The following is a 25,339-nucleotide window of genomic DNA, read 5'->3' on the forward strand; positions in this document are numbered from 1 at the left end:
GCATGATTTTTAACTCGGTTATATCTGAGCTATGTCTATTTTATCATTTGCCTACTTACAAAAAAGTTAAACTAAGCCTCTGAGCTATAAAGAGAATTTTTAAAATCTTAGCAATGGCGTCAGATAAATTTGTGCTATTTAAAAACCAAAGTATCCAACACCCAAGTAGTACATACTGTCAACAGATATTTTTTAAAAGCAAGGAGAAGAAAAAACAAACCACCACTTCTGAGACACAATTCAGCAAAAAAAAGGTTTCTGAAAAGGCAAAGATCTTGCTTCCCATGCAGAGGAACCAGAGTATATCAGTCTGATATTCATTAATTTACAAAAGGTAGGAATTATACAGAATACTCTGTATGTTCTCTTCCCAACTCTCTCAGAGACTACTTCAGCTCTGAGAGAACACAGACTGTCTGGAGTTTGTGGGTTGTTTTTGGGTTTGTTTGGGTTTTTTTGTTTGTGAGGTTGTTTTTAACTTCTGTCACTGCAGGAAACTCAGATTTATGGATGGGATGGAAAAAGCTGGGAAAAAAATTACGTCCATATGCCATAGCTTTCATTACCAACATATCTGAATACTTCACCATCTTCAACACATGTATCCTCAACTCCATTACAGTGAGACAGGGAAGTGCTAAAATCCTAAATTAGAAATGGAGAATCAAGGCAGAGGTATACTGTTATGAATTTTCCAGTGTAATAGTCTGTGCTGCAACAGCGATATAAAGCCAAGCCTCTTAAGCTCTCCATCATATGCTCATCACAGCATAGTCTTCTTCCTTGCCAGACAGACAGTGTCACTACAGTACATGGCAAACTGAACAGCACTGAAAATACCAAAAGTCTGGTTCACTGCTGACATTATTTTTTCTAAACCTGCTATTTGGTATGAAAAAAAAAAAAGGGCAAAAAAAAGCACAGAAAAGCAAAGCACCTGAAGTTTGGATGAGGAGCTATTGTAGGAATTGTGCCATCTATCACACCTCTCTCACTCATGGTAAGAACGCCTCCTGGTTCAAGTAAAGCATTCAAGCGGTCCAACACAGAAGGGCTATATGCAAAAGAAATGTATATGGTTATAAAAAGGTAGCAATTTGACCCCTTTCTGATCTGAAATCAACTAGTCTTAAACAAAAATCCAAACAGCTCAATTAAGTTAAAAGGTAAAAGGAAAACTATCAACTGCTAAGCTGCCTAAGAAGGAAGACACTCTTCCAGAAAATTTAAATTACTGCTCCCATGTATTTTTATCAAATGCAAAATGTTCAGTTGTGAACCAAAGAGTAAGAGGCAAAGTAAATTAGAATCACAGAATCATAGAATTGTCTAGGTTGGAAGGGACCTTTAAGATCATCTAGTCCAACCATCAACCTAACCCTGACAAAAACCATCACTAAACCATGTCTCTAAGCACTATGTCAACCCGTCTTTTGAATACCTCCAGGGATGGTGCCTCAACCACTTCCCTGGGCAGCCCATTCCAAGGCTTAATAACCCTTGCAGTGTAAAAATTTTTCCTAATATTCATCCTAAACCTCCCCTAGTGCAACTTGAGGCCATTTCCTCTTGTCCTGTCGCCCGTGACTTGGGAGAAGAGACCAACTCCCCCTCTCTACACCTTTCTTTCAGGGAGTTGTGGAGAGCGAGAAGGTCTCCCCTCAGCCTCCTTTTCTCCAGGCTGAACACCCCCAGCTCCCTCAGCCTCTCCTCATAAGACTTATTCTCCAGACCCCTCACCAGCTTCCTTGCCCTTCTCTGGACACGCTGCAGCACCAAATTAGGAAGGTCAAGGGATTTACTCAGTGAAACAAGGCCACTAAAATCTCTTACTTGCAGAAGTTAACGTTGTCCATCAACAGCCAGTCCCCAGACTGCAGAGCCTGAACCAACATCCCATCCACCCACTCAAAAGTGCCACGGTCCGTAGCCTGGGCCTGCTGCAGCTTGAAACACCGGAACTCTTCTACCAGGTGAGCAAACTCTGAAAGGAAGCATATCTTACATCAAGACTTGGGTTACTGAGGTAGTATCCTGTTCCATTCAAGAAAAATAGTAGTTATTTTGTTAATAAACATATATACTTCCTACTTTTTAGAGGAATGTAACAGCAGAGGCTCCAACTCTTCAAGTAGCCTCCCATGGGCAAAATCCATGAGGACACACAGGGTTTGCAAGCACAGAGAAATATAAACTAGACTGACACTTTTTTCCCATGAACAGACACATTTCTGCTCCCCTTGTTCACCCGTTTGATGAATTTCGATGGATATTAATACCATATTTAAAAAAATAAAAAAGAAAAATTAAAGAACAACCCATACTGCTGAACTAAAGTTCAGATGATTAATGCTTCAGAGAACAAATAGAAGAATAGAATATCTGAATTTCCTTTCTTCGAAACACAAGAGCCGTATTGTATCATATGATGATTAGTTCTGTAGAGGACACATCAGTACTGATCAATATCAGGTGTAACTACACAAAAAAACCTGAAGAACCACCACTGTAACTTTTTCAGAAGCCAACTGTTAAATAAGTAGTATGAAGCAACAGTATTGACTACAAAAACAACCCTATAAAACACCCCCAATGTTTTCTCAAGCTTTCACCAGAGATCTATAGATTTCTTTTCTTCAGAGGAGTAAGTGTCTTACTGCAAATCGCCCCCTCCATACATACCTGCCTTCGAGTAAGAATTTATTTTGTTGTTTAGTCGCTGGGTAAGTACAAGTATTCCCTCCAGTTTGCTCACTAATTCAGCTGTAACACTTCTGCCTCCTTCACCCAGAGATTTGGGTTTGCAATTCAGGACAAAACTGCTCCAAGCACGCAGCACAAGTTCAGCATCATCTGCACAAATTTCTGTCAGGAGAAGGCTGTCTCTTACTAGTGTGCTCACAGCATTCTCCACTTTTTCCAACAGGCGCTGCCATGGCCTGTTGATATCAACCTGCAAACACACACCATTAGGGAGTTAGTTCATCCAGAAGAACGTAGTGCCTAAGGCTCCACTTGGTGCTTAAACACTAAGATCGCAGTGGGCTGGCCACTGTTAGGTAGGAAGCAGAAATATTGCCATATTACCAAAACAGTATTTACCTGTTCAAATCCACCCAGGAGTTCGGTTGTGTCCATCGCGCTGTTCATTGCCATGATTTTCAGTCGATGGCCGGTCAGATGGGCCAGCAGCTCAACAAGACTGGTTTTGCCAACAGCTGCCGGCCCCACCAGGATGACCATCCAACTCATGTGCACACACTTCATTATAGACTCAAGGGACTGCAGGGAATGATGCAGAAGCGAGAGGCTTCTGCCAGGGCGAGGAATGTAGTTGCCACGAGAAAGAACTGAATAACCGATCTGGGAGGGATGAGAGAGACGTGGGTGAGTAATCCAAGAGGCAAATGGGAGTTCCAGCTGTGCAAGTTGTTTCCTTCTCCCTCCATTCACAAAACTTCTTGTCAACTGCTTACCTGAACGTTATATGGAGTGATGTGAAACTCCCTGGTTCCTGTATACACACCAGCCTCCCGCCCAAAAATGTCTCTAAATACGGATATAACCTAAAACAGTTGAAAGAGCAAAAAAAACTTATCAATCTTAAATTTTCCACTGTTCTAAAGATTTACTTTTAAAGTAGTGTTCCCTCTCAGCTTCACAGCCGTGTGACAGCAACTAACAGTTTAACCACAAGCGCCATTTCATCCAAAGTGCAGCAAATGATTAAAGTGAGTGTGAGCTGCCCAGAGCAACCCCTTCATTAATCACACTTTCCTGCGACTCGAAATACTGTAAGTAATGTTTCTCTTCAACAAAATACTAGGAAAGAAGTCACTCCATAAATAAGCTCTTTGATAACACACAAAAACATAGTAATACTACAGGAAGGGGAAAGTAAAGCCATGAGAAAAATATCCAGTCACATTCAATAAGTAACTTCAGTTCTACAATCTAATTGACTTTTAGTTTAATAGGGGATTGGAACTCAATGATCTTTAAGGTCCCTTCCAACTCTAACCATTCTTTGATTCTATAATTTAAACGTTGTGAAGGAAAACAAAAGCAAAGGATTTCTAGGCAAGAGAGCAATAAGTAGGTGGCAAAGGTGGAATAACAACTGCAGTGAGTGTTTCATTAAAGGAATCTTAAGCAGCAAGTTTAACAGAATGAGGCGAACAATTTGACAGGCAGCTTAAAGCAGTGACAGATAAATAAAAGTCAATAAAAGAAATCAAGCCAGAACAATTTAAAAATGCTCTCGGGGAAGAGCAGAATTATGGGACATTATTTTTACTTACTGTACTGACACAAACGCTATTTAACCATAACATTAAGAATCTCTCCATATCTCAGTGCTATTTCTCTTCTCTGCTCCCTATTTTCTCTTTCCTCACAAATATGCATGAAACCCAGGCCACTTGTATGAGAACGTTATTATTTAGTAATGACACAAGAATATGTTGTGTTTTGCTCTGTTTAAGTCCTTTGTTACTCTACTTGCCTTCGTTTACACCAGCTTTCTGCTTTCATGCTAGCAGGTAATTAAACTGATATTTTAAAGGATAAGGGGAAGAGCTACATAAATTAAACCACAAAATCCCAAAGCAAGCTATTTTTCTTTTCTTAGAGGTAATGTCTATGAATCAATTGCAAAGCATCTCCAAATTTACACCTGGATTTCTAGAAATACTTGTTGACAATCTGAAGAGCAAGGAAGGAGAACACAGCTCACCTTTTCTTTGTCTTCCCTGGTTCTCATTCTTTCCCCATAAACCAAAAATACATGCTGGCCTGGATCATAACATCCCGGTGACTGGTCAACAAGCATAAGCTGGCACCAGCGGAAAAGATCACGTAAATTGAACTCCCAGGGACCTCCTTTCTGCCCCCACTTTTTTTCAGCCATTACTTCTTTGTCAATCTGGAAAAAGTAGAAATTAAAAATAAAATAAAATAAGTCTTTTATTCCACCCATGTGCTGGTCTTCCGATATTTTTATAAAACTCAACCGAACAGATCTGCCTTTGGCATTTCTTCCAAGACAGAGGACAATAGGAAGAGCAAGTTGTATTCACTTTTCTGAAGATGTAAGGAACTAAAGCTTGATTTAGTTTGCCCCTCCTCTAGTAATTCTCTCACACTCAGCTCAAATCTCCTTGAGTATTCAGATAGTCGCTGCTACAGATGATTTTACATGAGGCTAAAGAATACTACTTTATCTTAATATTACTACACTTTTTTTTTTTGTTTCATGAAATGAAAATTAAACACAATTTCAGAAGCATGACCACAAAAAGAATTCTGAGAATTTTATATCCTGCACTTTGTGCAAAATGGCAGCATTTAAGCCATAAAATAGCTGGTAAGTTGATGACTTGTAATTAATGCTTGTTGAAAACCTTTTATATTAGCATAATTTTAGATCTGAGCATCTCTGAATCCTTTGCCATAGATAAATCCTATCAGGAAAGATTTTCCTTTTATTGGTGTCTCAGTGTTACAGAATAATGCCACATATCCTTAAAAGCTAGTATTGCCACATATCCTTAAAAGCTTCTGCTTCTGTAAAGGTCAGATGCCGCTTTTACTAACAACATCCCATAATAAAGAGCAGATTAAAAATTCACACTAGAAATACACATTTCAGTTCTTGTTAAGATATAACTCACTTTTTTTCTACTTCAAGAATAATCCCTGTGTGTGGAAAACATTAATTTTCTTAACTGACTTTACCAAACTACGAAATCGTAATTGTTTCCACCTTTTGTAGAACAAAGCCTTTTTTATATAAATTTTTTTATCTTCTGGGAAAAATTATGCCTCTTCAGTTATTAACAAAATATCTGATTCTAGTGGTAAAAGAATTCAGGTGGTTTTTAGTGGCATTCTTTATTCTGCATATATTTCCAGTCCTCTTTTTCACCCATATACTTTTCAAAAAAATGCTTGGATATATAACATTAGACTATTTTTTTAAATCTTACTGCCTTCTGCCTCCTTCTACACAAAATAATTTAAAATACATATTTACCGTGTTATTGAAAGCAACCATTTTAGCAATAATACTTCTATCAATAGCAGGAAACAGCGTATTCCCAATAAACTCCATATCTTCTGCTGACAGTGGATCAACATATACCTGTAGAATAAAGAGCGTGCTGAGTGTTGATATAGTCAGAAAACTACAAGACAGGATAACGACAAAGTTTAAACCAAACGAATGAGCTTGCCTGTGTAAATCTATTAAGAAAGGACTTGGGCAGGCCCTTTCTTCCACCTCCTTGTCTGTATGGATTCTGGCATCCAAAAATCTTAGTCTTCTTGTGCTGCACATGAAAATTCATTCCCAATTCTGGAACGTAAATCTCCGCTCTGTGGTCAAAGCATGCATTTAGCCCCTCTAATACAGACTGAGAGGCCAGATTCAACTGAGGAAAAAAGAAAAAAGGATGCAATATTAATACTCCACAAAACACTTTAGGATAATCTCTAGTTTAACGGGCTGGGATAAACAGAAGGTAAAATTCAATTTCCTTGCAGTTCCAGAACCGTTGTATGGTATTATCTCCATCTAGATTGGAGCAACAAAACTATAACTAAGTTCACCTTATGTGCCCTTGATATTTGTGCCGTGTTTTCACCACGATAACAAAACAATTCTCCATCGTAAAATCTACACGTTCAAGATGTTTCTTCTGAACTTATGTTCATACATTTGTGACATCCCGAGTGCTTTGTCTGCTTGTTTGTTTTTTAAATGAAGGCAATCTGGGTTATTTAAGTATCATGGTTGTTTAGAGTAATATTCTTCAAAACAGGAAAAAGGCATACAAACAGCTAAAGAATTTAAGATTTTGCACTCTGCAATAAGTAGAACACAGATTGTCAGGAAGAGACCATATGCTCAAAGCACATGAACAAACCTGTGGTGGCAGGATAGTTCATACGGGCAAAATGGAACTCTTCTTCATCTCAATTAAATCAGTACTCAACACAGTGTATTAGTCCCAGCAAAAGGCCTTCTACTTCAGTGAAACTATATCCATACAAGACCATATGTACCACAACTTCTGTTGACACTCTTCCCCAAAACTTTCAAATGTAAATCAAATCTATCCTCAGTTTTCAGTAGTAATTTAGGCTGGGATTCAATCCTTGTTCTCTTGTCTAAAAGAGGTCTAGTCAAAGCTGGTCTTTTACACTTCCTCTATGGAAGGCCAAAGGGCAGAGGGACTTAGTAGAGGGAGACTAATTTTCTCGAGTGGAACAATCACTTTCAATGAAGCACTAGATGCACATAACTAAAATCAAGCAAAATTTTTTTTCGTCACCAACCCTCAGAGGTACTTATCCTACATGCCAAATCATCTCCTTTGCTCTTCCAGAACATTCCATGCCCCAAACTTGAAATTTACCTCATCTAATACAATCCAGTGTCCAGACTTTAATGCTGCTAGTAGTGGTCCATCACGCCAGGCAAATTCTCCTCCCTTCCCACCTTCAACAGGCAAGTCGGTCCCAAACAAGTCTGTCACATCCTTTGGGAGTAGAGAATGGGAAAGATAAAAAAAATGAATTACAAAACTCCACAAAAGTTTATGAACAACCTTTGTTGAACTTTACATCACATTTCTTCCCTCCCCTTTAAATAGAGCTAAAATGTAGGTACTAAATTTCAGTAATTGCAAGATGCTAAAAGCTTTTCCATGATAGGACTCCAGTGACCAGCTACTGTATTTAACAACAACAAAAAAATTAAATTGGAACAAATAAGCCAAAAAGCTTTAAAGCTGTTTTCAAGAAGCTTTGCAGAAGCCAAGAAAAATACAGTAGACAAAGATAAGCATGTCTTCACTTGGAAAGAACAGAAAAATCTGGGAATTGGCATTCACTCACAGAAACTCACTGCTCTTTCTGCTTCCCCCTTTCCCATTTAGTTTTGAGATCAAGAAGGAAAAAATTATATTTCAGACTCGGTCCCAAAGCCAAAAAGAACTACACGTTTAAAGTGAAACAAAACCTCCTCCCTGCAATAAACACTAAGTTACAAAGATAATACTTTATTCTACCGTTTGCTCAGATAGGTTGATTCGAACAAGACAGTTTCCCGACGCTTTTGCCAGGGCAGCAACTAGACTGGTCTTGCCCACACCTGGTGACCCCTCCAACAAAATAGGTTTGTTAAGCTGCAGGGCTCTTAACAGTCTTTGTGCATTCACTGCTGTGGTCCCAGCATTTAGAGCATAATCTGTAATGCTGTTTCTCTGGAGAACTGGGCCTAAAACAAAGGAAAGATAAACCAGAAAACAATTAAATCAGAATGTTTATGCTGGACCTGCTGACAGGGTGCTTCTGAACGAGATCAATCCCTTAATTGCTGATCTTGTTACAGCAAGCAATGTAGATCACGCTCGTACCCCATTCTCAGAGATGAGGCACATATGCTTTCTGTTTGACCCACAGCTGTGTCTCAGCCCATCATCGCATATTTATTTGGAATTCTGCAAAAAGCATATGAATATACAATATATTTTGCCATGAAACTTCGACTCTTCCTGGCTCATGGCCTAAACTAGAGATCTATCACTGAAAAATCGTAACTCTTTCCCTGTGCTTCAGACACGTGCATCTAAAATTCAAAAGCAGCTTTTGAAAATTTGGCACTGAAGGACATGATTCAGTCGTGTTATGGAACAACATATTAATCTGTTCCATACGCTGCTAGTTCTGTGAAGAAAGAGTGTTTTAATTCAAGTGTGCTGCTAGGCACATCTTTTCTTTATGGTTACCATGACATACAGTGAGGAGAGAGTACAGAGCTTGTCTGCCAAGTTCCAGGCAGTATAGCTCACTGGAACATCACTCTCCAAATTCTGTAATACAGCATTGCTCAGGTATACAAAAGGTTAATCACCAATTTATCTTACACCTCTTGATACCCATTTACTATGAAAGAGATCCTTCCTTTTGTGACCCAATTAGCAGAGGGAAACTAAGCAATTTACAAAAAAGCACTACCTTGTACAGTTTTATGCATCACTAACACAACCCATGAATATCAAAATGTTCAAAGATGTATGATTAATATAGCACTAGGAACACATAGTTCCATGTACTAAAAACTAACCAGCTAAATGAGAAAGCTCATAGTCTTCACTTTTTAGTCCTGTCACTGTATTTTAAGGGTAGAAAGCAATATTTGTATAGTTCCATTTGCATTAATTTGCCACTTGAGGAACTGAAATGCAGGGACTAAATAATTTTTCAAAAATTGCAGCAAATCTTTGAGAGGCTCCAGCAAAACACGGCATTAGTGTCTGTAGCTTTAGTGACTGGAACTTAGCAGACCTGACCGTACAAAGTGATGGAAAGCTACAACTCGAAATTCAAGAAGCTTTGTTACACCAAAAAAGCCTACTAAAATTACGCCATAAACCAGTAATTTTAAAAATTCAAAGAAAGTAACTAACAGATGTGTCATCTTAATAAATGTGATCAAGTCACAATCAACACACTTGGAGGCAAAAAAGGCACTTTTCTAAGGCTTGAGAACTATAAGTTGTTCTGTAATGGTTCAGGTATCCTACTTAGATTTAGTGAGTAACAGAACTACTGAGAATAAAAACCACAGAATAAATGTCCACACACTCCCACAAAGTCTCTTGCCTCTCGGAATAAAAAAGGGGTGGATTCCCATAAAGTAGTCCATCCACACGAACTCTTTCTCCTTTGTTCTGTCATAAATCTTTAGTTCATTCTTCTGATAATCAGTCAGCTCCAGGAATTGACTCATTTTCTCACATAAGAATGTTAGGCATTTTTCACGAGCTACTGAAGCCGTATCAGCTGAGCAGGACGTTGTACCTGTAATTAGAAAAGTTAAGTGTGCTTTACAAACATAACTAGACATGTTCATCTTGTGACTAAGAAACTCAATTCCTTCACAGATGCCATTTTTGTGCAGTATTCTGTTCAGGTTTATATTTCATGTTAGTGCTTTTGCTTGCCAGTGCTTTCAGTACAATTTACCATGGACAAGTTGTTCCGTGAGCAACAGAGTTAGGGACATCTTCTTTCCAAAATCCTTTCTTCTACCATCACTATCATCCTGATTCCTTGCCATAGTCCCTCCTGGCCTTTTTTCCTTGCATTTCTTGTTGCTTTTCACTTTTTCCCTACTCTCCTAACCCCTATTTATCAGCTGAGCCAGTGGCCAAACACATTCTGATCTATGCACGTGACACAGGCCAGCATGCAAAGATGCTGACGCATGGGGTAAGAGAGAGAGAATAATATGTGGTCATGTAATTCATTAACATACCAGCTCAGAAGACTCAATAAAAAAACACAGGCTTTTTAAATTTGTTTGCTAGCCTTTGTAATATTCCTACTACCTCCAATTCACTTAAGCTTGTGGTATTATTCAAACCCTTGCTACTGAGACCACAAAAAAGGCATACAGGATATTGTTAAACAGAAGCGAAAACTTCTCCCAGAAGAGTTCTATGCTGCCCAAAGCATTTTGTTGGCATTCTACTCAAACACACTAATACAAATATATGCCTTCACATTTTCTGCCACCAGATGAGCACTGAAGACTTACCTGATCCTATTCCATCAATGTACACCAAACATGCAGCATGGATAAAAGACATCATTGGAGAAATATAAAGAAGGCTACATTCCTTGGCAGAATTTGACTCATCCTCTACCATGACATTCATAAAATTAACCCATGACAAGACGTCTCGCACGCTGAGAATACACTGGCGACCGAACTCTTGATTAGTCAGCCATTCAACAAAGTCCATCATGAGCTCTGCTACGTCTGCCCCTGAAAAGAAGAGTCAAAAACCAATGTAGTCATCAAATGATTTTATTGATCACATCTACCACATTGTTGTACAATAAGCATCACTCAAGTAGGTACAGCTGTAATGCAGGAGCAACGCGGATGGGTACTCTAGATCCTAACAGGCAGGATAACTGAAGAGCAAGTCCATGCCTGTGCTGCTGTTACACATTTTTTTAAATTCGAGTTACAAGTCAGAAACAAGTGATTAATAGTAACGGTGAAGCTGCTGCCAGAAAATGAAGTGCCAGTTCTTTCAACACCTTGCACTGAAACTAAGATTAGGCACTGAAGGGCTGGGGATAATTAAACTACTCGGATGGTGGAGTAAATACAGCCTTGATCTTACTTCTGGGTAGCCATATAACATACACAATGAAGGAAGAACAAAAGTCAAAAATATTTCAAAAGTGTCCTCAGAGATGTACTTACAAGAAAAAAGGGAGACACAGTGGTGTAAATTCTGAGGAAAGTTTAGCAGCCTCCGAAGTATTTTTTTTTTTTTTTAACAATGTTTGAATTCCAACACACAGGGAAATACCCACCTTGATTGTTTATTCCACCCAGAGACATTCCTGGATGAAGATTGTGTTTCACAATCTGTATCAAATCATCACGGCCATTGCTTTGCGGACACCAGATTTCTGTAAATCTGTTGCGCAACGCAGGAGAAAGCTGCAAACAAGCAGAACGACAGAGCAATTCCATTTACAGTGCATCATGTTACTTAAGGTTGGAGTTAGCTGGTAGCCCTGTAAGCCACAGTATTTACGAACAATAAAGTGAACAAGCAAGATCTCTCCTTCTACTTTTGACAAAGCCACTTGGTAACAAAAGAATGTGAGAGAACATTGAGAGAATGTGGACTTTAAGATTCCTAGTGGTGGCATCAGTGCTGGAAACACCTGATAAATGAGGAAGTTCAAAAGAATATGGGAAGAAACTGAGCTGGTTTGCAAGCACCAAGGATCCATTTCATTCCAGGACATCATGTATCAAACAACAGATAAGTAATTTCGCTCTGCTTACAGAAGCAAACTACCATGTGGAAATTTGCATTCAATTGCAACTTGTTTCTGCAATTGCTCTCTTCCTCTGGCTGAATTAGTCAAGCAAAAACCATTAGCACAAATGCAATGCAGAAATAAACGCCCTGTAAACACATGGCTTTACAATGAATTGTTCTGTACTGCAGAAACCACTTTAAAGGGAATACCCATCTTTTTTGGGGTAAAAGCGATTATAGCTCTATTTTTTTAGTCCTAGCTCCCAACGCTGCTTAAAAGTTTTGGGTTTTTTAACCTGTCTTAAGTTACTTAAAGCCAAAGTTCAGAAACAGATCTTTTTTTTTTTTCATTTAACAAGAAAGGTCTTTTGGGATGTTCGTATTCATCAAGAACAAGAAGACAACTTTTAACTGTCGCTTTCTGAACAGTATTAGGGAGAATAATCTATTATGCACCTTCACACTACTCCAGACTCATGTTAGAGCTGGATTTACTTGCTTCATGAGCCACATTTCCTGTACTTCAAGTATTCTAGCCTGCCTAGAATATTTAGAGGCCTGAAGTTTTCTTGGATATTCTGCTGAGTATCGACTTATACTGTTGAAATGACAGCACACAGAAGTGATGGAAACCAAATACAACCTACTCTTCCTTTAGAGCAATGAGGCAGATGCCTACTAGGAAGCACTGGATGCCAGAACTGGCATGATGCATTTTTGCCTTGCACCTCAAACCACTAACCAGTTAATATGACCAGAAGATGGACGCTGCACTTCTAGTTACTTTAACATATTTACCTCTTTTTTCCCAAAGTCTCCTCCTGGGTTCATGGTAGCAAGGATACGAAATTTCTTTCCTGCAACTAATAGTTCTACCTCGTTCTCCTCATCATCTTGACCACCTTTTTCAGCGAGTACCAATGTCTTTTCAGCTTCAAGAACACTAGAGAGGTTAAAAAAAAAATGTTTATTTTAGATTTCATTTCACACTTCAAAAGGTCACTTAAAAATGAAAATTACATGAGTTAGCCTGATTAAACCTTCACTGCCACCAACTAAAGCATTAAAACCCCATATAATTAGTGTGCCAACAAATGTCAAGCAAACATCTACATATCTGCTTTTTAATCAAAGTACCTTTTATTTTTCCTGTTAAGACTTCAAGACCTAGGCAAGACAAGGCAGTTTCATCTTGTCTTACCTTACTGTCTTTCCCCCTAGCTGTCATTAAAATTCCAAACAGCAAAAATTATGTAAGTATTACTGTGATTAAAACTAGCACCTCTGTCAGATAGATGACAATTAGAAAAACAAAGCAACTGACACAGAAGTTGAAATATGAACAAGGCCAGAGTTTTCTGGGTCATTCTTCCTTTCAACAAGAACTATACGATTAAGACAGCAGCTCACACAGGCCAGGAAACAAATGTGCCTAAAAGAACCTAGATTTACCCTGCTCACCTTTGTATAATGAATGAACACACTGAGGATGCTTAATACTAACACATTTAAGACATACCTGTTAAGTCGCTCTAGCACAGAATCATCAGCTAAAGAAATCTCATCAAGGAGAAAAAAGCCCTCCTCTTTAATTGCTAGAACAAGAGGTCCATCACACCACTCAAAGAGCCTAGAACTCTCAGATTCCTCCTAAGAAACAGGAAAGGAAGTGAAGAGTCATTAAGAACTACTACTTTTTGGCCATGCTATCCAAACTACCATCGATGCAAGACAAACCTGGTCTTTCGACCTCTGTCTCACTGGTCGCAGTCCTCCCAGGAAGTCCGAAGTCTCCATATGCAAGTGACAATTCACTGAGTATAGCTTCTGATTTGTTAATGCTGCAAAGATCTGACAAATGGTAGTTTTACCACACCTGCAACAAAATTTAATTGAAAGGTAAGAATAAAAAAGTAAGAAGAAAATCAGCTCACTTTGGGCAGAATTCACTTTCATTGAAGAGCTATGAGGCAAAGGCCCAGCATGGAAATTTCCTCCTGCTCCTTTCCTTGAAAGAAATGTATGCAAAACAAAGCCATTTTTGGCACAACAACTGTTGCTGACTTGCACAAGATGTCTTTAAATAAATTTAAATCAATACCTGCATTGATGGATTTCTGCAGGTTCAAAGTCAAATTTATTTCAGCCTGCCCCTACAGGTACTCAACTAACCTATCTTTTCACCAAACTGGAGATGCTACGTGTCTAGACCAAGCCTAAGTCTGAGGGAATAAATCGCCGGGTACCTAGAGTTCTCATTTATTACCTAAATAATTTTACTTTTTTTTTTGTTGTTGTTGTTTTTGCATTTTTCTTCCCTTCTCCCCCACAAAAATGCACTCTTCTAATATATAACCAGCACAGAAGCAGACAGCACCTACTTATACAAACTGCTTTACAGCATATGAGGCAAGGACTGGCGGGGGGGGGGAGGGGAGTAATAGTAGTAGCAAGACTATATTCAAATTCTTTAAACACGTAAAGCGAATGTGCTCTCAGACAGAAAAATGTCACAATTCCCCAAAAGCAGCATCTCCAGTGAGGCACAGTGAAGTTCTACAGGGCACCTTGTGAAAGGTGGAGACAGGAGTCAGCTCATTTCAATTTGACTACTTTCTATATTATTTCTACGTAGTTATACATAATGCAGATAATCCCATTAAAGACTTGTTCTGAAAGTGATGCAAGCGCTTCCCCCCTCAAAAGGGAACTATGAAAAGCAGCAGCTGGAAGTCTGCCATGACAGAGGCTTAAATATCCCAGATCAAAGCAGCACTGAAGCCCACACAATAATTTTGTGTCTGACTCAGTGGCTGGTGCAGCACTACAAAGAACTGCATCATAAAAAGCAAGGTTACCCAGTGTCTCCCACCAGCAGTACTGGTTCACCAAACTCCAGGGCTCTTCCCACCAAAACAGCAAGCCTCCTCATTCCTTGAGTCCAGACAATATGGTTAAAATCTCTGTCCATCACTGATGTCCGCGTGGAGGATTTAGCTGCACAACACAAGGCAACCTATCAGCTTCAGTCACATCTAGAGAACTACTAGAGAGCATGGTCCTTCTAGGAAACTCACCCAGCAGCTTTTTGACACTTTCCCCTGAGAAGAGAGACTCAGGATATATCTTCTTCTTGAAGTGTTTTTCAAGGACACTCTGAATAACATCCACCTCCTCCTGTTTCCTGACTCTGCCTGCCAGAAGCATAAAACCTATAAAACAGAGGAGGAGAGAAAGCAATTACTACCTGGTTAATCAGCAACAAAAATTTATACTTAAGAACTAGGGTTAGGAAAGCAATTCTACAGACACTTTAAAAACCTGGAGGTAGCAGGGCTCACCATCATTTGCTAAGTGCTGAAGCCAGTCATACTCCTTCTCCAGCTGTTCTGCCAATCTGTACCTTTCAGCCCAACGAAACAGATCCCGCAGGGTAATGAACCCATGCTTCCCAGCAAACACCGTCGAACCTCTGCGGTAAGACTGTCATAAGACCAAAACGTGAGCCATTTTTTCATGAACCCATCCAAATACTTAAAGGAAAGCTAATCAGTGTAAGTTAATAAGCTTCCTGGTGTGACGCTTCTTCAGACAAACTGTATTTTTAAAAAAAAGTTGAGTAAAGTCACAACTCCCAAACTCAAATTACCTTTATGCAGGTACTTGGTAACGTACCAGGAACAAAATAATACAGATAATAATAAATAAAAATACTCAGGAGAAAATAGGTACCTGGAATAAAACAAAATCCAAGCAAAAGATTAGATTCTCCACCAAAATGTATGTTTGCACTTCAAAGCGTGCTCTGGTTTCTGCTGCTACAATTGCTTTGAAATATAAGATAGTTTTAGCTATATATGAAATATTAAATGTCTGTTAAACACAGGAGTGTCAGAAGACATCCAAAATTATGCTTAAAAATAATACCAAACTTAGCATGACCCAAAAAAGCTACAAATCCAATATTGTGTTTTGGATCCAGAGCAAGACATTATTCTACACACCAAATTCCAAGGCCTTTGGCTATTAATTTTTTGCTGCTACCTTTCTCTCAAATCTGACATCACCTTCCCCATTCTCTATCTAAACCACCAACCAAACTAACTACTTCGGTGCGTTCTTTTCCACCAATTATGGTTTGGGTTGTTAAATATCTGCCCATTAGCAACACCTCCCCCCACAAAGGAATTTCTATTACTCTGTGCTGAAATATCTTTGTGTATCTTGTACAAAAAGAAGAAAGACTCTCATACTTGCAGGTCTAACATGACTTTGACAAGTTTGCTGCAGTAAGAGGGTGGCAAACTGCATCGCTTGTGCAGGATGGTTTCCAGTTCAGCACTTGGCAGTTCATCAAAATGCAGCTCCACGAAACGATTCCTGAAGGCTCTGGACAAAACCTAAAATACAAGAACATACTCTTACTTCAGCTTTTTTCTTTGATAGTCCTCATGTTATATATCTTACCCTACACATCCAAAGGAAATATGGATAGTGTCGTAGCGTACAAATTAGCACATACACATAAACATGCGTAAGAGCCTGGATGAGGTCAAGAGCTTTAAAATATGTTGTGTTTTAACTGCAGTAGGCAGCTAAGCACCAAACAGCACTCGCTCACACCCCTTACAATGGAATGGAAGGGTAAAAGCAAGAAACTTGTGGATTGAGATAAAGACAGTTTAATAGCCAAACAAAAACTGCACGCACAAAAGAAGCAGAATTAGGAATTCATCCACTACTTCCCATCAGCAGGTAGGTGTTCAGCCATTTCCAGGTTTCATCATGCACAACGGTTATTTGGGGAAACCGACATTGAATATCCCCCCTTCCTCCCTTTCCCTCCAGTTTTTATTGCTGAACACAATGTCATATGGTATGGGACACCCCTTTGGTCAGCTGGGGTCAACTGTCCCAGCTGTGTCCCCTCTCAGCTTCCTGTGCAGCCCCAGCCTACCTGGGGTAGTGCAAGAAGCAGAAAAGGTTTTGACACTGTTCAAGCTCAGCAATAACTAGGACATCCCTGTATTATCAACACTGTTTTGGTCACAAAACCTAAACACAGAACCATACCAGTCACTATGAAGAAAAATAACTATTCCAGCCAAAACCAGCACAAAATGGACACCAATAACCTAAGTCAAATCTCTTCTCCAGTCTTCTTGAGCAAGAAATGCTGAGTCAAATATACATGAACTCCAGTTCAGTAAAGCCCTTAAATCTCAACTACTCAAAATGAATTAGAAATTTGGTAGCTGCAAAATAAGCAACTAACCTAAACAGAACTCGTCTGTACTGAAAGTTAGTCCACAACCACCTCACCTCCACCTCTTGGGAATTTAACGTTAATTCTGTGCTACACACCAGAACGTTTTCACATCACACTTATGTACAAGAGTGATTCATTCCCTGGAGTCGCAGCTGCTCAAAGGAAGAGATCATACAGACCTTTCTGCCACCATAGAGTCCTGGAGGATTCTGTGTAGCAAACAGCATAAAGCGAGGGTGAGCTTTAACAACTTCTTGGGTCTCAGTAATGAACAGCTCCCTGTTATCATCCAGCAAACGGTTCAGAGCCTCCAGAACATCAGTGGGAGCCAAATTGAGTTCATCTAGAACAATCCAGTAACCCTTTCTCATTGCATCTATGAGAATGCCTTGGAGGGGACAGAAAAAGTTCTAGTTAAAAATCTAACAAACTAAATCTAACAGAAGCATACTTTTAGATACTTTTAGCCACCAGTTTTCCCTCAGTATAAATGTTAGTCCAGAGACGGAAGCAACAGTATTGTTTAAGTTGTTGAATTCTTTTCTTTATGTCCAACAGGACAAGTATCATGTGACAAACATGAACTTTTACGAATTCACTGAAATTACGTAAGTGATTATCATTAATATGCAACTAACAATTTTATGACAGGTCATCTGTCTGTTGTAGTAAAACAGAGAAGTTAAGCAGGAAAAAAAAAAAAAAAGCAGTGAAGTGAGGCAGGAATTTGGAGTAAAAGCAATATACCCACTCACCTTCCTTAAATACTAATTTCCCAGAGGCGTCCGATGTGTAACAGCCAATGTACTCCTGGATGTCAGTATGCTCATGATTGTTAATCCTTACACAATGATTCCCAGTAGCAGCAGCCAACCAGCGAATTAAACTGGTTTTACCAACAGAGGTCTCTCCTTGAATCAGTACTGGATGAGTCCTGCAAGGGATAACCAGAACAGTGGTTTAGAAGCACAAATCATATCTTCCTCATATACAAGATATCAACCTTATTTGAAATATTCACAGATCCACATTACCAAAGCATGTTACTAAAATATCACTATGTAGCTCACTTGGAGTATCCAAGATCATACACTAAAAGGGGAGCACAAGTAACTTTACCCCCAAGTGCTAACTGCCACCCATTATTTCACATGGCAGTGTGAAATAACCAGGTTATTCTAACTGCAAATTTCTAGATTATCATTTAAACAAAACTAGGTATGGCTTAGGGAGACAAGAAATACATGTATAAATTCAAGTCACTGCATAATGAAAAGTTAACTGTAAATAGAAGGAAAATGGACATTACTCATGCCAAACAAGAAAGGCTAGACAGGCACCACTGGAGGCCCATATAAACATATTCAACTTAGTTTTTTAATGGAAAAGTTGAAACAGACTTACCCTGCAGACACAACTCTAGCAATGTCTTTCAGATTAAGCTTAACTGAAGGGGTTAGCACGTAAGTCTCATCTACAGTAGGTTCTTTATCCCCAGCTGAAATCCAGTAACCTTCTATAAGTATGAAACTCCCTCCTTGGGGTTTTGGTATTTGCTAAGCAGACATGACAGAAATAACAGATTATACTAATGAGTTTCACTTTGCTAATGAAGACAACTACTGTTACAGCACTGCAATATATTCTGTAAGAAGTCATTTTAAATTAATCCCTGAGCGCTCCTGCAGTAAGCACTGTCCCCTTGTCACAAAATGCAAATTACAGGAAAAGCCTGACCAGATTATTTCAAGGTCATGTAGCAGGAATCTTTGCCAGCGTCATGAAGATAAAAATGTCTCAAGAGTCCCAGCACTGAATTTTGTAGTACACTTCCAAGCAGGAAATTGGCTTTTATCTTTTTATATACATATGTATTTTCTAATATGAAGAGTTTTATTCTGAAACAAATGCCTATCTCTTAAAAATGGCTTCCCCATCCCACCTGCCCAGTCCCCCATGAAAACTCATGCTGGGTTCCCAGCACTACTGAGATTCTTCCTTTCTCACTACAGACAAAGCACAGATGTTTGCTTTGTATCCATATGTTCTGCTTTCAGGCTAAAAATAAAAAGCCTGTGAAAGCTCCTCAGAAGTCTGTGAAAGCTTTACAGTTGGAGTCACTGTATTAAGCTGCCCATGCTCCACAATGCTCTAATTATTTGAACGTCCATATTTTTTTTCAAATAAACAAATAAACTAGCTAACATGGGTATGTCAAGCAGAAGTAAAAAAATATGAAGGAACAGTATTAATTTTTTTTTTTTTTTTTTTTTTAGTTCTTATCTTTGTAAGATGAAAAGCAGGATTGTGAGAAGGAAATGTAGAGCAAAGAGGCAGAGAAGGCAATTAAAAATAAATTCTACCCTGAGTACTAAACAGCTCTATGTAAGCTTAAGTTACCTACCTGCTTGAGAAGGCTTTTGATGTTGCCAGAGACTATATGCTGGCAAATTAGCTTCTGAACTACTGGGTGAGAACCTCTGTCAAGCTGCGTCAGGAAACTCAAACAGAAGCCCTAAGAAGAATTATTTTCAGTGACAAAATGAAAAATCATTAGGAAAAAAAAAAAACAGAGATCAAAGAATCATTTCTGTTCAATACTGCATTTAGAAGGAGGATTATCCTTTACCCAAACAGTCTTTGTAGTGAACATACTGAAACAAACCCCAATATAGGTAATCACCTCATACAGTGAGCGCTGTATGCTGCTACATGGATTAGATGCTGCAAATCTCAATGCCCTGCAAAGCGTACGGAGACTGTAGTGAGGTCTGTGGCCAGTTCCATCCACCAGCTTTGCTTCTGCTTCCTTTCTTACAGATAAATAAAAGCTGCAAAAATAAGGAGCGAAACCAGTTCCAGTTACATAGTGCTGTTACTGATCAGACCATTGCTCTAAGGAATTAAACCCAAAGTAGGAACACTTAAGCTTATCTCCAACTGTCACTTTTTCTAATAGCTCCAGGTTAGGAAAGCCATGCCAAACTCTGCCATCTGTATAGTCAGCAAAGGAAAGCAACGGAGTATTTAAAACCACATTTTTGAGAGTGCTTGACATACAGAGAATGACTATAAACTCAAAGTATTCTAAACATGTAACAGTTCTTCAGGTTAATACAATGAGATAGTACACCTTAAACTGGGTAGAAGGTAACTTGATGAACACACAAGATTTTAATTAGTATGATCTACAGAAACAAACCATTTTATTCTCTCACATGGGAAAGAGGACTGTAACAAGGCTTTTTAACTGGTGCCACCAAAAAAAGCAATTCTGAATAAGAAAAAGTAAGTCTCCTCCCTACAAGTACAGAAACCTTAAGAATGAAGAGGATGGATGTCTACCCTCTGCCATTTCCTAAGGCTCTGCAAACTGCTGCGTGGGGAGCACTATCGTGTCTTCTAAAACAGTCTAACCACAGACTACAGTTACATACTTCCTTTTTGTGACAAGGACTTAAAGAGATTACAACCAACTTACTTCACAATTCCTTGTACTGTATTTTTGTTCACATTCAAGCCTCTCAGATAATCCATGATAAGAACTTGCAAGTCTCCTTCATTTCTCAATTCTTCTACATAAAGTTCAGTAAACCTATAAGAACCAAATCAATCCGTAACACTTAGACATAAAATCACATTATATATGATTATCATGGTACATAACATTTAAAATTTTTTTTATGCAGCAGAATACCAACTTGTCAAACTACCTATAGACAGACTCAAGAACCAAAGTCATTAAAAAAAAGTATTAGTAATACCTTATATTTAATTCCTCTAAATCATTTTAACCTAGTAGACTGAAAATTAACTATGGGACACTATTTTTTAAAATCAAAATTTTAAACAATTTGCAAGAGATACCCAAACACTACAGCCCAAACACTGGTGCACTGACACAGCAGGAGCAATTTTCAAAGTGGACTCTCTAATGATCTCCAATTTTAAGAAGTGGACACTTATGAGCTATCACCCATTCTACTTTTGTTATGACTAGCATATCCAGCTTGTTTCTACTTTTACAAAAATGCAGCTCAACAATGATAAGACTTGACAATAAGTGAAGGGAAATTAGCAGCAAAACATGTACTCAGTGAAGTCCTGAGTATCTTTAATTACATCAACAGAGTGTTTCACATTTAGTACGCTACACTGGCAGCTCTAGTTATTGAGCATATTTTCTAATCGTTAGTCCAGTATATTTGCATCAGGTGTTGAATATGAGTCTGCAGCCCTTCTATACCACACATTACAACTGCAAATAATAGCTCAGGACACACCACAGCAAACCCAATACAGCTGAGCAATGCCATTTACTGTGAGGGTGGTGAGGCACTGGAACAGGTTGCCCAGGGAAGTTGTGGATGCCCCATCCCTGGAGGTGTTTAAGGCCAGGCTGGATGGGGCTTTGAGCAACCTGCTCTAGTGGAGGTGTCCCTGCCCATGGCAGGGGGGTTGGAACTCGATGATCTTTAAGGTCCCTTCCAACTCTAACCATTCTATGATTCATTAACTTCAGAGGGATGGATATTTTTGACAAATGCAAATTTAAGTTCATTTAAACTTAGCAAGCTGAAGTCTCCTCACTTTCTTTTCTTTCACTACTACGCCAGGAAAGCTAATAGCAATAAAACCTTATTTTGCCACGAGTAACTGCAAATGACTGATTACGTACAATAAGTGCATCTCTACAGTTCCGCACAATTTCTATAAACCTGATAAGGGATGACTCGCATGACTTCTGGCATTCAGGAGGGAAACTGCATTAAATACAAGCAGATCTTTGCTTCTTTGCAGGAACAGGTATTATGGAAGAACAGATCTGCCAAAACTCCAATTTTGTGGCCACAGCTTAAATGTTTGAAGATCACACATCAAGTACGTCAAACATCATACATCTGTACCACCCATGCAAACCACCTTCCTTCTGAGGAAACAAGCTGGATATACAGCTTTTTGCAAGGATCATCAACACTTCTGAGTCATCAAGAGAAAGGCTGCTAAACAGACACAAAGCACTTGTTCTTTATTATACCCACCAGGAACATAAACTGCTGCAGTAGCATTCCCAGGCACTGACAGCTTAATTGTAAAGAATAATCTTTCCCCTGTCCCCCGTGACAACACTCTACACTACTGCTATTTGTTCAGGCTCAGCAAGTTTACGGAAGTATATTCCTGATGTTATTTCATGAAAAACCTTCACCATGATGTGGAAATCACCTCACACGGATTTAATTTGAGTTCAGATTTATATCCTCAGGCTTCAAATAAGGCATTCTTCACTGGGTCAACTCGTGAAGCTAGGTAAACTCTGAAGAAAAAAAAAAAAGTATTCTGTCGCAGAATCATTATTTCCTACCTGTTTCTTATTCCTGGAGGAAGATTTCTTTTTCCAACATCTGTAGCTGGATTCATGCACGCAAACAAGCGAAAATCAGGGTGACGGACAAGAGGCTCTAAAGGAAAACAAAGAGACATAAGATTAATGCTAAACCTAGGATACTTATTATGTTAAATAAGGTATATTTCCTCTAAGGCAGTTTCTCTTTCCCTCTACTACATTTTCTTAAAATGCCAGGGTGAAAAGTTTTCAGAGAATAATCCCACATTATTGTATCAGAAGTATGTCGGCATCTTTAAAACAGCCACTGGCAAGTGAAACCCTGACTTTAATTTGTGTATAGCAGGATGTTTTAACAACACAAAATATTTCAAAAATTATATAAGCCCTAAACTTGGAACTCCTTTTGTCTCTTTCAGAACAATGGGCAGTGCTTCCCTCAGCCAGGAAGAAAACCCAGCGTAGGAAGCTCATACAACGTTTGTTTCTACCTGTAGCTCCAGAAAACAAGATTCAGCAATTGCATTTTTAACCTCTAGATGTGTACTGGGTCTGGCTGGGTTGGAGTTAACTTTCTTCACAGCAGCCTCTGTGGTGCTGTTGAAAACACACCAATGTTTTGCCTATTGCTGAATTGTGCTGGCACAGCATCAAGGCTTTCTCTTTCCTCACTCTGCCCTCCCTCCCCCAGTGACTTAGCTGGGGGTGAGCAAAAATTGAGGGGACACTGTTGGGACAGCTGACCCAAACTGGCCAAAGCGATATTCCCTACTATATAACATCATGCTCAGCAATAAGAACGGGGGTAAAGGACGGTGATTTTTGTCTTGAGCCATTATAGGATAAGAAATTCAACTAACTGGATAGCAAGATATAGCATAAGCAAGCACAGAAATAGTACCTGTGTCTCCTCTGTCTAGTAATACCAGCGACCCAGATGATCCTTCCAGTAAACCACTCAGGCACTCTAAAGTCTCTGCTGCAGCCAAGTTAATCTCATCCAATAAAATCCACTCTCCTTTTTTTACTGCTTGTGCCAGGGTACCCTAAAAATGAGATCAATTTGTTAATCACGTCAACAGCTGTGGTATAACAATCAAAGCATCTGTATGCTGGAAATACTTGTTTTGCTGTCTATGGGTTGCTTAGATAAATGGCAATTCCAGACCTTTTACAGCAAAAGCAGTTTTACTGCTCTCCTCAATAACAGCAATTCTTCTGTGACTTGCAAAATAAAGCCAGTTATCACCATTATCAGCTACCATTTAAACTGGCTGAGATAAAACAGAATTAAGCTCTCTTATTTGTGCAATGCTGCCTGTCAGTGATATCCATCTCTGTGGTGCATAAACTTTGCTGACACCACCATGAGAATAAAGGCAGTTAATCTAAAGAAATCCAAACAAACACAGAAGCAGTATTACTCAATTACTTGGGGAACCAGAACTTATTAATTAAAACTATACTTAAGTCAAAGGTTCTCCAACTACTTACATAGTCGTTTTTTTAGAAAGAGGGCTGGTCAACATTTTACACACTTTACATAAAATTTGAGATAATATACTCAGACTAGCAGGGTGACAAGAAATAAACATGCACAAACCATACATCATAGTTTCCCCTAATCACACTTCATGTCATTAGAATATTATACCATGGGTTTGAAACATTAAAAAAAAATAAATCACTTCTAGATAAACAGCATAGATTCTTAATATTAAATCCTTCACAGGAATCCTCAGGCAGGAGCATGGCCTACTGGAGATTGGTCAAGATGTGTTTTCTAATGTTATACACCTGAAAGATGTTACGACATATTGCTGGTATTCTTTAATATACCAGTCCTAATTCCTATTATACAGCACTGAATTAACGTGGTATCACAAAACATTCTTCCACCCCCCAACTAAACACCACCTCCTTGCAGCAGCACACTTTGCTTCAGAATTATGATGGAACAAGCTTAACTTCACAGTAAGATTCTCGCCAGGAAGTTACTTATATAATACTGTTTGCAAAGTCTTTTAAATGTTCCTCCTTATACTTCCTAGCATCAAAATGCAAATCTCTAAATACCTCAACAAATGCAAAGAGAAGAGCATTTTCTGTCATTTTCATCTGTTGATGAGCATGATTCAGTTTCAGACCAAACGCCTCCCACTTTTCCTTCAGTGGCGAGCCTATAAGCAAAACAAATTTAAGTTTGTACCATCAGAACAATAGCACAAAAATGTTTAGCAACAGTATTTTAATCAAGCTGTTTCAAGCATAGAGATACAAGCATAAGCTCGGCTGAACAATGAATACATTCAAGTTCTACAGATGACATCTCATGAATTAAAAAAAAATATTAGACTTTGCTGATTTGTTGTTGTTTTGTTGTTTGTTTGTTTTTTTTTTTAATTTAGCTGAACACTATTGACATATAGGTACAGATAATTTGCTATTCATTCCAGCATGTCCTAGCTTAGGAACAAATACTCATGCTGCACTTGGTTGCAGTATGACTGTTAGCACTCTTCAATCCCCAGAGACAGAAAGAAAAATAAATCCACATTTACAAACCTTATGACAGAACAGATTAACAATGCACAATTCAGTATTAGTAAAAGCACTGTTGCTTACCAGTTACAACATTATTGACTATTGCACTTATTTCAGTTATTTGTTTAAAGTCGCAGCCTGAGGTATATGTAGCATCACGACTTGCTAGCTTCGCAAGTTGCAGATTTCAGCTTGTCTTTATTTTAGGATTGTCAATAATTACTACAAATGGTCTCTAAAACCTCCTTTTTTAAAATTTGTGGGCATTTATTTTAATATCTGCATATTCAGAAGAAGAGGGGTTCAGTAGGTCTAGCA

The 25,339-nt window shown here is 38.8% G+C and overlaps 1 protein-coding gene across 1 annotated transcript in view; it reads right to left on the reverse strand.

Moving 5' to 3' along the window:
- MDN1 (midasin AAA ATPase 1) overlaps nucleotides 1-25,339 on the reverse strand; it is a 97,664-nt gene that overhangs the window by 49,100 nt on the left and 23,225 nt on the right. The window contains exons 17-45 of the mRNA XM_074150300.1: nucleotides 24,554-24,657; nucleotides 23,379-23,523; nucleotides 22,496-22,592; nucleotides 20,612-20,725; nucleotides 19,814-19,961; nucleotides 19,535-19,645; nucleotides 18,535-18,686; nucleotides 17,886-18,064; nucleotides 17,310-17,518; nucleotides 16,115-16,261; nucleotides 15,203-15,344; nucleotides 14,939-15,073; nucleotides 14,720-14,858; nucleotides 13,599-13,737; nucleotides 13,381-13,511; nucleotides 12,660-12,804; nucleotides 11,401-11,530; nucleotides 10,607-10,837; nucleotides 9,670-9,867; nucleotides 8,073-8,281; nucleotides 7,419-7,541; nucleotides 6,234-6,431; nucleotides 6,035-6,142; nucleotides 4,736-4,924; nucleotides 3,477-3,566; nucleotides 3,103-3,363; nucleotides 2,683-2,953; nucleotides 1,834-1,984; nucleotides 938-1,054 (exon numbers count right to left, since the gene is read on the reverse strand). Of these exons, the coding sequence (XP_074006401.1) occupies nucleotides 938-1,054; nucleotides 1,834-1,984; nucleotides 2,683-2,953; nucleotides 3,103-3,363; nucleotides 3,477-3,566; nucleotides 4,736-4,924; nucleotides 6,035-6,142; nucleotides 6,234-6,431; nucleotides 7,419-7,541; nucleotides 8,073-8,281; nucleotides 9,670-9,867; nucleotides 10,607-10,837; nucleotides 11,401-11,530; nucleotides 12,660-12,804; nucleotides 13,381-13,511; nucleotides 13,599-13,737; nucleotides 14,720-14,858; nucleotides 14,939-15,073; nucleotides 15,203-15,344; nucleotides 16,115-16,261; nucleotides 17,310-17,518; nucleotides 17,886-18,064; nucleotides 18,535-18,686; nucleotides 19,535-19,645; nucleotides 19,814-19,961; nucleotides 20,612-20,725; nucleotides 22,496-22,592; nucleotides 23,379-23,523; nucleotides 24,554-24,657 (4,513 nt within the window). The remainder of the gene's footprint in view (nucleotides 1-937; nucleotides 1,055-1,833; nucleotides 1,985-2,682; nucleotides 2,954-3,102; nucleotides 3,364-3,476; nucleotides 3,567-4,735; nucleotides 4,925-6,034; nucleotides 6,143-6,233; nucleotides 6,432-7,418; nucleotides 7,542-8,072; nucleotides 8,282-9,669; nucleotides 9,868-10,606; nucleotides 10,838-11,400; nucleotides 11,531-12,659; nucleotides 12,805-13,380; nucleotides 13,512-13,598; nucleotides 13,738-14,719; nucleotides 14,859-14,938; nucleotides 15,074-15,202; nucleotides 15,345-16,114; nucleotides 16,262-17,309; nucleotides 17,519-17,885; nucleotides 18,065-18,534; nucleotides 18,687-19,534; nucleotides 19,646-19,813; nucleotides 19,962-20,611; nucleotides 20,726-22,495; nucleotides 22,593-23,378; nucleotides 23,524-24,553; nucleotides 24,658-25,339) is intronic.

The sequence above is a fragment of the Numenius arquata genome, chromosome 7 (assembly GCF_964106895.1).
Source record: "Numenius arquata chromosome 7, bNumArq3.hap1.1, whole genome shotgun sequence".
NCBI lineage: Eukaryota > Metazoa > Chordata > Aves > Charadriiformes > Scolopacidae > Numenius > Numenius arquata.